Source organism: Solanum dulcamara, chromosome 1, assembly GCF_947179165.1.
Source record: "Solanum dulcamara chromosome 1, daSolDulc1.2, whole genome shotgun sequence".
NCBI lineage: Eukaryota > Viridiplantae > Streptophyta > Magnoliopsida > Solanales > Solanaceae > Solanum > Solanum dulcamara.
In genome coordinates this window covers 1,837,514-1,852,755 of record NC_077237.1, presented here as the reverse complement: position 1 = coordinate 1,852,755, position 15,242 = coordinate 1,837,514, and the positions used below count along the sequence as shown (strand labels likewise).

The 15,242-nt window shown below is 29.2% G+C and overlaps 2 protein-coding genes across 2 annotated transcripts; one reads left to right on the top strand and one right to left on the bottom strand.

Annotated features, from left to right (window-relative positions):
* Nucleotides 1-663: 663 nt before the first annotated feature.
* On the bottom strand, nucleotides 664-2,255 carry LOC129896684 (aspartic proteinase PCS1-like). The gene has a single exon (XM_055972623.1). It carries the CDS (start codon nucleotides 2,184-2,186, stop codon nucleotides 894-896), a length of 1,293 nt encoding a protein of 430 aa, XP_055828598.1. The 5' UTR covers nucleotides 2,187-2,255; the 3' UTR covers nucleotides 664-893.
* Nucleotides 2,256-11,484: 9,229 nt separating this feature from the next.
* Nucleotides 11,485-14,243, top strand: LOC129885896 (uncharacterized). Its single transcript, XM_055960371.1, has 2 exons — nucleotides 11,485-11,610; nucleotides 13,569-14,243. Exon 2 carries the CDS (start codon nucleotides 13,599-13,601, stop codon nucleotides 14,022-14,024), a length of 426 nt encoding a protein of 141 aa, XP_055816346.1. The 5' UTR covers nucleotides 11,485-11,610; nucleotides 13,569-13,598; the 3' UTR covers nucleotides 14,025-14,243.
* The last annotated feature ends 999 nt before the right edge of the window (nucleotides 14,244-15,242 follow it).

The window sequence follows — 15,242 nt, the reverse complement described above, 5'->3', positions numbered from 1 at the left end:
TACAAACCAAACCAAACCATTTGTGTCGGGTTATTAAATCTATAAACCAAACCAAACCAATAAAAGTCGAGTTTTTCGATATCAATTTTTCTCGGATTTTTCGGGTTTTTTCAGGTTTTTCGGGTTTTTCGTTTTTTTTTGGATTTTTCGGGTTTTTCATAGTATCTAATAAAAAGCACAGAACAATACTTCTTAAAAAGAGTTCTAGTACAAAATATCAACATATAAGATGGAGACAGAACACTGTTTGAAGTTTTAACTTTATAATATAACTTTATAAGATGAGTTTTTTTGTATATTATTTAAATGAGCTTCTCAAATTCAAATCTAAATGTAAGAAAGAAAACAAAAAATATGAAAAAATTTTAAAAAATATTTATAAATTACATTTTAATAAATATTTTTATGTATAACATAATTTAAAAGTAGTATATCTATAATTGGGTTGGTTTGGGTTCGATTTGATTTTTTTTAGTTAAAACCAAACCAACCCTATAATGGTCGGATTTTTTTTCCAAACACCAAACCAAGTCAAACCAAGTCAAACCAAACCACTAGTCGGGTTTTTTTTCCGGTTTGGTGCGGTTTGTCGATTTGGTGCGGTTTATCGATTTGCCCTGTACATCCCTAATTACAAGAATAGAATAACAAAATCTGATGACGTAAACTAAAACCAACTCATTACATATACATAGTGTACATCCATATTTTATGTAATTTTCTATTAGATTAAAGAAAATATTTTATTTACATGATAAAACACAAGCCCCCAACAACTCCTCTAGAATAACATATACAATTTTTTATTTAAAAAAGTCTCAATTAAAATATGTGCTCAAAGAAAGCACCAATAATATGTGACAACTACTAATCACTAACACTAGTCTAGTACCTTACTTACACTCTACTTTCGCAAAACCAACTCTTCTATTACTCAAATCAAATTCAACCCACAAATTTTGTTGATGAAAATTACCAATAATATTACTTGCAATTCCAAGTGATTGTGATCTTCCAATCCCCACACAATGAACTCCTCTACCTACATCATCCAACATATTCTCTTTATTGATCAAGATTTCAACTCCATTTTCAAATTCTAACGTCATATCACCTATCGATTGACCAGCTTGTATATAATTTATAGCATCGAAGCACATATCGAGCGATTCACCATAAACATACCCCTTCTTCAATTTCGGACCTACTAACCTAACAATTTCGTCCCGGACTTTATTATAGGCCTCCTCAACCAGGAAAGTGTATTGAGTGCCCGAATCAATCATCGTCTGACCTGAACCACCAGCGTCCGGACGAAAAACCCTTTCAGAGATATTCAATCTTTTCCCTCCAAATTTTATCCCCACCATGCCAATAGTGTAAGCCAAGGGGTCCATATTAGGCATGCGTTGACTTTGAGGAAAAGTCAAAAGATTTATATATTGAAACATATGTGAATTGGGATTTTGACCTAGGTAAAATGTTCCACTTGGCATTATTTTACCTTGCTTTCTTGGCACACAATAAGAGAATTTTTGCACCTTAGCTTGTGACACAAATGAGTACCTCCCAAGATTCATTCCCAAAATACCCTCCGCATCGCGGGACTCGGTCGCGCAACCTAGGATCAATGGAGGGGTAGTTTGGGAATTCGAGAACGTAATTTTTTCTCGTACAAGATTACCCTCAGCTAAAGTACCATCAGCATAGAAGTAAGAGTAATGACAAAGACGATTTTGGTCACACGATGTTGGGAGGGTAAAATCGGGAATTCGTGGTTTACATAAAGGGTGGTTACAAGGTAAAACAGAAAAAGAAGACGATAAAGAAGGATCAAACGTTGTTGGAGGTGTACTTTTTTTAGGTAATTTTTTGTTACATTGAATCCAAGAAAGTTGACTACCAGTATCTAAAACCATTTGTTGATCCTGTGGGGGTGTCCCTATGGGAAGTGTAACAATAAGAGCCATAGAATATTTAAAATTTGATTTGTAGTTCAAAGATGGGATTTTTGTCATAGCTTTAGATGATAATAAATAATTTGATTTCAAAGTAGAATTTTGAGATAAAGGGGTTGTTGTAAGAGGGAAAGAAAGTGAAATGATATTGTTTTCTTGGATTTTTTTGCCTATTGATAGATGAAGAAAATTTAGGAAGAAAATCAAGAAAGCTTTGTAAGTTCCCATGGTGAAGAGAAAATTTAAGATTTTTAGGGTGGGTGGGGTTGGGGTTGTGAGAGATTTTTTGAGTTGAGAGTGGAATGGATGTTTGGCTATTTATATGGTTTTTTTGTTAGGAGGAAAAGGAAAGGGAATGGGAAAGAGGAAAATAAGGGGGAAAAGAAAAGGAAAAGATAATACTATTATGAGTTAATAAAAATTAAAATTAAAAAAGAGCGGTTTGTAATGATAAAAGTTACCAACTTGTGGAGTATATTAAATTGTAGTTGAGCCACTACTAGTTTTTTTCTTTTTTTCCCCTTGTATACAATAGTTTTTTGAATAATTGTGGTATTTGGATTTTCAACTCAACAAATGCTAAAGCTGGTCAAATTGTTGTTTTTGTTTCTGTATTTCTGATTTATCCATCAGGTTAATTTAATTAGTTTTTTTGCACCTAGTTTAAGTATAGCAACTATATTTCGATTCATCTTATTTTTTCAAGAGTTTCATAATTAGACCTTAAACCCCTTTCATATGATGAGAATTGTCGATGTATTGGGCGTTGCTTTGATATGCGCCATTCATGATGTCACCGTAGAAAATACTTTCTTTGAAAACGTGATGATGCAAATACATTCCGTGCTTTTAATTCAACTCAAGCCGAAGAAACTTTTTCAATGGTCACCGCTAACCGCTTTTGGTCCCAAATCTCGACTATTTTAGTGCGTATCAATTATTTTCAATCAGTATAAATTATTTAATTTGATAAGGGTTAGATAAATAGAAAAAAAAATGATCACCTAATATATATTTTTTTCTTCCTTTGAATTTGAACTATGTAAAATATGAGTTAATTATTAACATCCAAAACAAGTACAAGTGGATGAACTTGGACTATATAAAATAAGAAAATAGACAAAATAATTTAAAGTGATTATCAATTTAGGAGACAAAATTGGAAATTTGAGTAATTAGCTTTATGGAATAAAGTCATTTTCTAAGCACAAGAACCATGTTTTAATTTAATTGGTTGCTATTTGGCAAGCAACTTGTCATCTAGCTATTGTTTTCTTTCCATTCACTATCTTCTTTATTTATTACTTTATTTTCTCCAATATCATTTCCCTATTATAGAGGGAAAATATTTCTCCTCCACAATTTCTTATTAATTATATATGGTAAATAACATTTTTGGTACCTTAATTATTTAGGAACTTTAATTTTACTCTTTGTGATATCTGATTTATAAGCATATTTAATCATCAATCACTTGAAATGTATATTTTTTATTTGCATATGAACGCTACTAAAAAATAAGAATTAGCGACGAACAAATTCTATAGATAAATTATAAATTTTATTGCTAATCCTATTTAGCGATAAAAAAATATTATTAGCTTTGAACAAATTAGCGATGAAATTCATAATTAAGTTTAGTAATTAAAATTTATCATAATTGAGGGGCCAAAAGGTGTTATTTTCTTTTGCCTCTTTTCTTTATTCGTTCTTTCTTTTCTAATTTTTTGTGATTGTTTTAGCTCCACCTTTTCCTTTTGTATTCTCTTTTTCCCTCCACTAATTGTCTTTTAAAAAATTATTTAGCTATTTATTAGTAATAGGAACAGTCTATGGTCTAGTTTATTTCTTAATTATCCCTTCTTAGTTAATTCACCTAATTTATTAAGAATTGGCATCTTTATAACCACAAATATTAAAAAATTTCCATTGATTAATTCAAGAAAAAAATAGGCTATTATTTCTTTCAAACATTGGTCTTTTGACTATCTTTTATTTTAAATTTTTTGAAAAGATTCCTTTTGTATTAAGAAAAATAAAAGTAAGTTATAGTGGAAATTAATGCTTCAAAAAATTATTAGGTGGTCTAGAACATATAAAGACTCTTCTTCTATTACCACTCATTTTCTGTTCATATTTCTTTTTCTTGACTAATGATATACTGTTAGTGGGACCCAATTATGGCTAATCATATAGTTTAAAAATTAATAGGTTCATGCACATAATTTGGCACTAAATTTCATAGCCATGTATAATTATGTAAAAATACTTTGGAAAAAAAATATATGAAAGATTGCCACATGGTCCACTCTCAATAGCTAGGTTTTTTGGTATATACATCAATCATAACTATTATTTTTTTCCTATATTAATATTGAGCCTGATCGACTAAATTAGAACTTGTATATTATAGAATCCATCTGCAAACCAACACATTCATCATATTTTTTTTTATTTTTAAAAATTCAAATTCAAGACTTATAATTAAACCGTCATATATCAATCATAACTTGATAATCACTTTCCCCGATCCAATTCACCTTCGTCAAGGCAAGTTGTAAAGAAGCTTATATAATTAATCAAATAACTTAATTATTTTTACAAAAGAAAAAAAGAAGGAAAAAAGTGTCAGAGGACTCAAAAGTCAAGAAAGATAATCGAAGAACTAGGTTAGATATTCTTTATGTATAATTGACAAATATTGTAAATATACTCGTTTTCTTTAAAAAAATCATTAAAAAAAAAGTTTGTTGCATGAGAAAACGTAAAATGGAAGTTGTAAAATATTAAGAGATTGTGCTAGCTAGCTAGATTGAAATCATTTCGAAAATAATAACATAAATTAAACTTGTAGCTGAATCTTATACTATATGGATGAAAATGACAATTAGCAATAATTTCACTTCATTGAATTTTGTCCTATATATGATATCATCCCAACTATTTTTAACAAGTACAATTTATAAATTGGACAACAAATCAATGAATATGAGTATATAAAAACTATAATTATCTTTTAGATCGATGATTTGATAGTGTAATTTTTGACTATCACAAATAATGTATATATAAAATTAGACTAATTTTCTTTTTTAATTTTGTGAAGTACGATTTCTTTTTTTATATTTGAAATTCATTGACTGAATTAATCTAAATCATGTCGCATAGTTGACTATCACAAACAACTTCAAAGGGAAATTTATGTCTTTTCTCATTTTTAAAATATATTTATAATAACATTCATAATTTTAATTAATTATTGTTTTTATGATAATATATTTTTTTATTAAAAAATTACATTTTATAAATACAATTTCTATTTATGAATATATTATAAGTTGAAATTATGTATTCTTGACACTTTTGTATAAAAAGAAGAACATTTATTTAATATTATTATTTTATATTATTGACACGTATTCATGTGGTCTATAAGTCATAAGTTCAAGTTATAAAAAATAATCACTAATATTTATATTAAAGTATATACATAGATTATCTACATCACATTCTTTAAAATATGATTCTTCCTCGTATTTTGTTAATATGAGATGTTTTGTATATTTCACTGTTTTTTTAATTTCATATTTTATTATAATAATTAATGATGAAATGGATGAGAAGGAGAAAAAGTATTGGTACAAATTCAATTCACTATCAAAATCACATGTTTTTTATAAATCATTTTCACTCGATTTAAGTGAAAAGGTTTATCGAATCGTTTAATTTCTCACACGTAGCATAAAATAGCCATAAATTGAAGTAACTGTCAAGCTTTTGAATTATGGGCAAGTTTTAGCCATATGGCACAATAAAATTCATCCACATTTTTGCCCAAAATTTAAATATTCTTTGAGTGTTTTTTTGTGTAGAACCTTGTTTAAAAAGCTTCAAACTTTTTCCTTTGTTTTTGTTTAGTTCTTATTTTTGAAATAGAATTTCTGGTCAGTAAGTATATTTTTATTTTTAATTAGACGTTTTAAAAATAAATTTCAGAAATTGAGACGCTTTTGATAGATAATATCACTTTACCCTCAATGTTTCAACTTCCAATGCAAAAACAAATTAGTCGGTCCTAAAACGAGTAACGATCACTCACTACAAAAAGAATACTAAAATTATCTATGAGTTTCGTTGTTAATATGCTGCTAAATAGCCTTGTAGCTTATCAAATATTTTGATAGTTCATCATTTAATAGGATTAGCAATAAATTTTTATTGTTTAACTAGAGAGTTCATCATCGTTAATTGAAAGTTAAAGAAAAAAGAATTTGTTTGGTTGTTTAAAGAAAATCTTATGAAACAAAAATTATTAGGGAGAAGTAGATGTTCCACTAACTTTTCTTCAACTTGTTTTTCTCTTTTCTTTCCACCCTCCATTGCCCTCCAACGTTTTTCTCCTTTTCATTTTCTATAAATTGACTTGTTTTACAATGTAAATTAATATAGATAGATATAAAACTTCCTTTCTTCTGTTTTGCTTTTTTTTCTTTTACTTTCTCCTTTTTATTTTGTTAAGTTAATATATTTTACGATAAACATAATATTAAAAAGAACAAAAAAATGTTTTTTTCTTCCAAATCCTTGCAATTATATGTGTCCACATATCATCCCTATAGGGCTATATGTGTGAAAATATAGTAAGGCTAGATTCTTATCCTTTTGTCAAATCCAATTGAAGACCTCCATGCTTTTTAATGTTTTTTTTTTCAATCGATCAAATGTAATAAGATGAATGTGATTTTTTTTTATCATTTAATAGATGTTTTTTTTTGTTTAAGCTTTAAAAATAGGAAAACTCGTGGTAAAAAGCGGTTTACTCCTTAATGAACTTTATTTAGTGCAAATATAAAATAATCAGATTAGTAAATTTCGAATATTTGATGATTATACCAAAATAATTATGAATGATTTCTTTTTTCAGGATAAACAAATTACTTTCCCTCGAGAATTCCACTCTTACTCGATTTCTATAAGCTAAATATTATTATTACATTTAAGTTGATTTAGATAGACAATTGATTGATGTTAATTAATTCACATCTCTATCCGAAATTTTGTCTTAGCTAATAATAGTGATGTCCAATTTGTCTTGCTTAATTAATCATGATCTTACAAGGTGGAAAATAATTATTGTTTTACCATTCCGGATAATACAAATTCGAATATTGTTCTATCTTATAGAAAGAATATTAGACTTGACTTTATTTATATTTTTAATAATTTATAAACTTTTAAACCGTAGTCTAATTGATATTTTCTCATAAAATTTTCAATTTGTTTAGAATATCTCTTTATATTTCAGTCTAAAGGTCCATAAATTGAAAGAAAAAATAAATAGATAGTCATTCACTAAGAAACCCATAAGAGAGCACTTCTCCCTTCAATCGGCCATATATAATGCACTTCTTAATTAATTTGATGAGTGAATATCGAATACCAGATAATTAATATTAATGTTCACGGATTTATGTCACCAAAAAGAAAAAAAAAAGTGATTCACGAGTTTTCTATTAATGAATAATGAGTTTGAAAAAAAGAAGTTTGTGATTTCACAATCCTCCTATGATATGAAGAGGATGAGATGTCACATTAATCATTAATTTAGAGGTTAGTAATAAAAACCATTGAACTTTTTCTTGTTAATTTCAACTTCTTTATTAATTGTCTTTGGACAGATGTAGAGAAATTTGTGGAAATTTTTCCAAAGACAGATAGTGACATTAACAAAAAACAAATTTAACCCCAACGACTAATAACCTCAAGGACATATTTAACCTCAAGAAAAACCTGAAGGGACTATAAAATCCTACAACCCTTGGTACAATTCCTATGGTTTTGATGAAAATAAGTTATCAATTTGGTGTCCAAAATACATGTTGATAATTAATATTTGTCCTCAAAGGAATTATATAAAAATCGAAGATTTCGAACTTAAAACATAATTAAAGACGGAGAGATATTTACTTCAACATTGTAATTTTTATAGTCAATTTTCTCCCTAAGAAGAAAACAATCTAGCACAGTTCTAATTTGTTTTCAATTTGATCAATATATTATTTAAAATTGCTCCGTTTTTTTCCTTTTTGGATGTCATTATTTATATTTACTAAGTGATTCATTGAAACAGCAAAAACATTTCATCACTTGTTTAATTCTCCATCAATATTTATTTTGCTGATTTTGGCTCCATATGGTTAATCTATCTAGCAAATGAAAAACATCATTTATTATTTTAACAATGGAATCTTGGATTATTTTGCATGTCAACTGACAACAATCTAGAATATAGTATAAATGTCAGATTTCTTTATAATAATCAGCTTTTATAACAGTATTTTATTATAACAATTTTTTTTTTTTGAAATTAGCGACTTTTTATGTTATGTTTTATTACAATAATTAAAAAAATATTCGGACAAATGACTATTATAAAAAGGTTTAAGGGTAATAAAATAAATGTAATCTAATATGATTCTCCTTTAAACAACTGTTTGCAGAATGTTTGTGGTGTTGTCTAACTTTCTCCCTACAATACAAATGAAAAAAAATTAAATTATTTTTAAGATTTAGATAAATCAATGTTTTATTATAATTCTTTTTGTCAATATTTGGTAGGGACCGACCCTATAAGGTCTAAAGGGAACGTACAACTTCCTAACCTATTGTGACTAAAAAGTAGTAGTATTTTTGTCTTGGATTATAATGTAATATATATTCTTCTAATTTTTTTTAAAATATTTTATATCAGATTATGTAAATATTTTGTTTTTATTGCATACTAACAGGATTAAAAAAACAGGAAAAAAATGTCCTCACAGCGAATTGACAATTTTTTTTTCTGTTTTTCTATCTCCATTATTTTGCATATGAAGAATATTAGATGAGTTGAAACTAAAGCGCTTATTTTTTGTTGAGTAATAGTTCAAGTAAATCTTAAATAAATACCTCGAATATTTATTGCAAATAAATGAATTTTTGTTCTACATCTCAGAGCTATATATTTCTATTCAATTTATGGTTTGAGTTTTTCTTGATCCTATGGTATGGGTTACTTCAACGATGTATCACCTGTTATCTGAACATGGACTCTAAATAAATTTCAGTATCGCTTCTTATCTTAATCTCTTAATCTTATAATAAAGAGATTAATAATTATTTTTCGATTAACCTAACCTTTTCCATCACTCGGGAAGAGGCAAATATTAAAAAATAAATGAATTAGCACTACAAACAAAAAAATGAAATTAGCTATAAATTTTGTCACTAATTCGTCACTAAATTGCTCGTAGCTAGCAAAATTTTGTGATAATTCGTCGTTAAATTGATTTAGCAATAAATTTTGTTATTTAGCTATAAAGTTTATTTGTCGCTAATTTCTATTTTTTAAATAATAGAGATTCACAAATAAATATAGAATTTTAGTCATTATTTACGTTGGTAGTGTTAGAAATTTTTATATTATTACAATTTAACCGATGATATATTATAAATTAAGAATCACTTTCTATAGTAGGCGCGCAACTAATATGATGTTATAAAAGTTATAAAGTAACATTATCGATGTATAAAACTTAAAACTCATAAATATACCACATGAACAATATTGAGAAGACTCATTTCCAATAATATAATGCAACTGTATATATGTATATCAGACCTATCAATTCTACTACTAGCCATTAATTTTTAATTTTGTAGAATCAAAGAATGTAAGTATTTTCCATCAATATCAATCATTATAGCAGAGATAGTCCAAATTTACCAATAAATTACACTAAATACATGCCCATACTACTATACTAATGTTTGCATTTTGGCCCACGTTATCATATGATTGGGATGCCGGCAAGCCTCGGAAAAAGGGGTGTACATTATATCTTGAACGAATTTCATATCTAAATGAACGAAAATATAAGAATAAGTTTAAAATTAACAGTTAAAGCGCTGGATTAAGAACAGAAGACAAATTCATGCGAGTCTAGGCTCAAAACGAACAATATCTTAACAGTTGAACTAGAGCGTTGCACATATATTTTGATAAATTATTATCAGTCTATTCTCATATAATCATACATCATTTTTTCAAAGCTTATCCTCTACTTTAAGATAGATAAAAAGGGGCCCGTGGGAAGAAAGAAGTTGAAGATTTTGACTGATTTTTAAATAATTTAATTGTATTTATAAGTTGGATAATATATAGGGGTTACACACGTATATCAATTATTATGATTGAGACACAATACAAATGATGTCACTGAAAGCTCCGTGTGATATTTGACTAAATACAAAGTTTAAAATATTAAAACACTAATATTATACATACGTACGTAAAATTTGAATAAATTTGGATTTCAAAAGTTGGGAAGCTGGATATAAAATATTATAAAATTGCTAGCAAATTATTTTAAAGTGTTTTGATCTATCCAATTTCACCAAGCCAGTTGACATTTGATATGACTGAAGTAGCTTCAAGTTCATCATTTGATGTTTGTTTTTCCAATATAGAAGTTGTTTTAATGTGGTCCTTGAGTAAAGGAAATGATTAAGCCAACCATAAAGTTGATTTACTCTTATCTAAAGAAAGACATAAGAATCATGAGAGGTTGAAAAAGTGAATTTAGGATTTTGTGAGTTCAGTTAAATTTATTATTTTTTATTTGAACTATAGATATATACACATAAAAGAAAAAATAAAAAAAAATATATACTTATAATGAGTGGAATTCCCACATTCATTTCATCTAGAAAAATAAATATGTTAAGACTATCTTTGTAAAGTTCTAATCCAAACAGAATTAGAGACATTAATGAATCTGCGAGCCAAGTGTATGAAGATGACAGAGTGATGACGTGGAGCCTGACTTAGTGTCTTTGCATGTCTATGAACTTTGAAAATGCATACACACATAAAAAAGTAAGTGTTGTTAGTGATAATAAAAACTCGATTGATGATGGTTAATAACACACAATTAATCTTCAAATTAACCCATGAATGGAGATGGATCATATGGAACTAAGTTCAAAGAAGAAATTGTTGGGCGTGTGCGAACAAAGTCTCACATAGAAAGTAGAAAAGAGAAGAAAGATACTTAATTATAAGGTATTGAATATTCTTAATGGTGAGAGGCCTTTTGGAGAAAATCGTGTGGGTTTGATCTAAAATAGCTAATATGATACCATATCAAGAGTATCTTCAAGCCATTTAAACCCAACAATCAAAGTATTATATTGTAAGATATAACACAAATTCACATTTAAACTAGCGAATTTTTGTAACAGAGATTATATTGTCTAACTAAAATTATTTATGATATACACATATTCTATGTAGAACTATACATATATCATATATTCATCGCCCTATTTTAAATTTAAACGATCTGATGAACAGCTATTTAGATTAATTCTTCTTTTAACGCAACATATTGAACAACAAAATGGGCTTTCTACAAATTCTAAAACTAATGTCAGGTCCATTGTCTAAGAAGCCTGTCAATCTTCATATAGGCCCGGCCCAGATGATCCTCTCCCTTAGGAGAAATTTATATTTTTTTGCAGACTTCAAAGATTTATAATATTTTTTTTTCTTTTTTGCAGAATTTGAAGATTTAATTATACTGAAGTAGTTTTAATTTTGACTTAACAGAAGGTAAAAAATTTAAATTAATTTGTCTTTCTCATCTCTTTTTAAAGTTATTATTTTTAGTTGATTACCAAGTTTCTATGAGTTGTTGATTCAACTGGATTTGCTTTGTTATGAGGTTTAAGATTCTGAAAATAAATTTTAAAAAATTCCAATTTCTTCTTTGCTCTCTCAGTTCTATGTTTGATGATTCAATCTAATACTGCTCCCGAACCAATTTATGTGACACAGTTTAACTTGACATAAAAGTTTAAGAACGAAACGAAAGATTTTTGAAATTTGCTTTGTAAAACATCCGTTCATTTGTATGATTATAAATTATTTCGTTAAACTAAAAAGAGAATTATTAAGTTAATATGTTTTTAATTAAAAAAAATGTGATATTCTTTTTTGAACGGAGTAAAAAAAGAAAATTTGCCATATAAATTGGGATAGAGGAAGTAGGTTTACGAAAACCTAGTATGCGGTACAGCTCATGGTTACCTAGACTGATTCTGGGTACCAATGGGGTAATTTTGTCCCCCATAGACTTGGGTAGGCAGAAAGAAATCACCTACTGTGTTTTTCTTGTATTGGATTTTGAACTTGAGACCTCATCCTTCGTTTAATTGACTACTAGGCTACACTATTGAGCTCGGATTTAAACTAGTGTTTCTTCTTTTGAAAATTTGTCTTGAATATCATATTGCTTAAATTGTTTTGATTATATCATTGTAATTGTGTTTTGTATCTAATTTAAAGATGTGATTATGATTTCCAAGTTAGAGTTCTTTTTCCTCTTGACCAGTTGAAAAGGTTGTACCTTTGCTCTAAGTTTACAGGCAATTAAGCAAATTTGGCTTGGGAAAAAAGTTTGTGATACCAGTAGGATCAAGAATGAGCTGTAACATGTTGGACTTTTTATGTGTTTGGTCATGTTCGAGCTAAAAATATGTAAAACAATACAATAACAACATAGCCAGTGTAATCCCATAAGTGAGGTGTGGGGAGCATAGAGTATACGCAGACCTTAGAGAGGTTGTTTTTATGACCTGCTGAATTTCTGTATTATGCTAAAAATGCATACAAATTGTGTGACAGTAAAAGATTGCAATAAGATATGGGCTTGAAAAATAAACATGGGGTGATATCTTTCCACCTGCCTAAGTCATGGTGACAGAGTTATTTGGTATCTGTGTTGGTGGGAGGTAGTAGGTATCCGATGGAAGTAGTCGAGGTGTGTGCATCATAAATAAAGAAGATATAGGCGAGATCCAGGTTACTTACGCCCCTGATGTGTGTTTAGCTGCCATGGCCATAGTATCGGAGCTGCTCATAATTCGCTTGAATTTGGATAGACGAGATCCTAAAAGCCCAAGTATATTGGCTGTCTATGATCTTGAAATGTCATTGTTTTTCTCTGATGATGAAATATCCTATGGATTTACTCTTTGTTGCTGTTCATTTTGCCTATCTTTAGCAGAATATGCGAGTTAAACACCGTCTGGTGTTGCATCAAATCCCATTTATATTGAAATGACTGTCAAAGGCACATAATTCCATTCTTTCGGACGATGATTTGGAAAGAGTCTCAATTATTTCATTCTGATCATAAATAAAATGTGTTCTCATACATTTCAATTACACAATGTGGCAAATCATTTATTTCATTCTGAATCATATAAAATGTGTTATCTCACATTTCAATTACACAATAGAATTAGTTTACAATCTCTGAAAACAGAACGTGTTAAACACGTTTGGTGATATACAGATTTGTTCGTGCAAACATTTTGTTTCAGTTTGTACATGTTAATTCATTCTGTAAGTTGTCCAATATCCAAGGCAAGACATGCTAGAGCTTACACTTTGCCTGCTAGTATGATAATCCTTAGATTTGTTGTTTGCAGAATATGAAATAAGTACATTGTTCTGGGAATCTTCATTCCAAGATGAAACACTAATATATGTTGTGTGTGATGCAGTATTACTGTGGAGATAGACGATTTTGAAGAATGGATTCCCAGCTGGTACTACACACTGGTGGATGTCACTGTAAAAGAGTAAGATGGCGAGTCTATGCACCATCTAGCATAGTTGCGTGGGATTGTAACTGCTCTGACTGCTTCATGAGACAAAACACACACTTCATAGTTCCCTCGGAGAGATTTGAACTTCTCGGAGGCTCCAAAGAGTTCACCACAACCTATACATTCGGGACTCACACAGCTAAACATACCTTCTGCAAAGTTTGTGGCATAACTTCATTTTACATTCCACGATCGAATCCAGATGGAATTGCTGTTACATTGAGGTGTGTTGATCATGGTACGCTAACTCATGTTGAGATCAAACGTTTCGATGGGAAAAATTGGGAAGGCTCGTACGCGCAAACTGGCATTGCTTCGTGCTCAAAGGCAACAGATGAAGATCCAAAATGATATCAGCTTCAGGTGTGAAAGTAGAAGCATAATGTACCACTTGATAAAGCTTGCTGCTGAAGGATGAGATCATGCACAAATTTGGAAAATCCTTCCTGCTTGTTGATCAAGTTTTCTTGATTCAGCTTCTCTATCTATTTTTCACAAATTTGTATTGTTATAGGTTGATACCTATATGCTCCAACATATTCTTCTGCATTACTGTATTTTTCCTTTCCATACGTGATTTTATTATCCTTTACTTGAGTGGAGGGTCTATTAGAAACAACCTCTCTACCTGCACAAGGTAGGGGTAAGGCTACGTATACATCATTCTTCTCATACCTCACTTGTGGGATTACAATTTTTTGTTGCTGTTGTATAAGTTGAATTCAACCTATGTATTGTTACTGTTAAGGATTGTAACTACTTTACCCTTTTTTATTACACCGTTACATATATCGATTAACTCCATTGACCATGGTTTAGGCAGACGGAAAGAGTTAATGCGGAGCATAATAAATATATTCAAGTAAAAATTTAAGAAAATTGCAAAAGATAGAGGACATGAACTCATAACCTTAAAAACACAATGACTTTAATGCTAAAATTTCTTAAAGGATTGAACTCATTAAACTAAAATCTTGGATCCGCCTCTATCTGAAAGTGCGTAATGAGTGTCCTTTAGCCTTTTAGGGAAGAGCCTCAGTATGCATCTTTATACCAATAGGGCCTTAAACTTTTCATGTAAGCCCAACAAAAAACTAAATGCACAGGCCCACTAAGCTATTAATTGTGTTTGGATGATATTTTCCCTTTTTCTAAACAGTTATTTATTTATTTTTTATTTTACTTCCAAATTCCAATGGTCAATTTGTGACATCCAAAGGTATGGTTGTTTAATAATTCCATAAGCACTTAATAAACTCAGCATGGAATTGTTCTTCTGATTCTTGAACCTAAAAATAAATAGATAAATTTTTACAACTCAAGATAGCTTGCTGCTGGAGTTGGTCAAGGTACATGTCCATGTCTCCATTATCCCAACAAAGTAAAAAATAAATAGCTAAACTAGTACAATGAAATTTTCTTCATTCAAGCATTTTTTATGTGTCCAGATATATAACTTGATTAATTAAATCTTATTACATTAACTGTTAGGTAATGCCAAAATCTTGCGTATGATGAGGCTCAGGTGATGGGCTAGAGATGGTTTGTGTCGGAGTCATGGTTGAACAT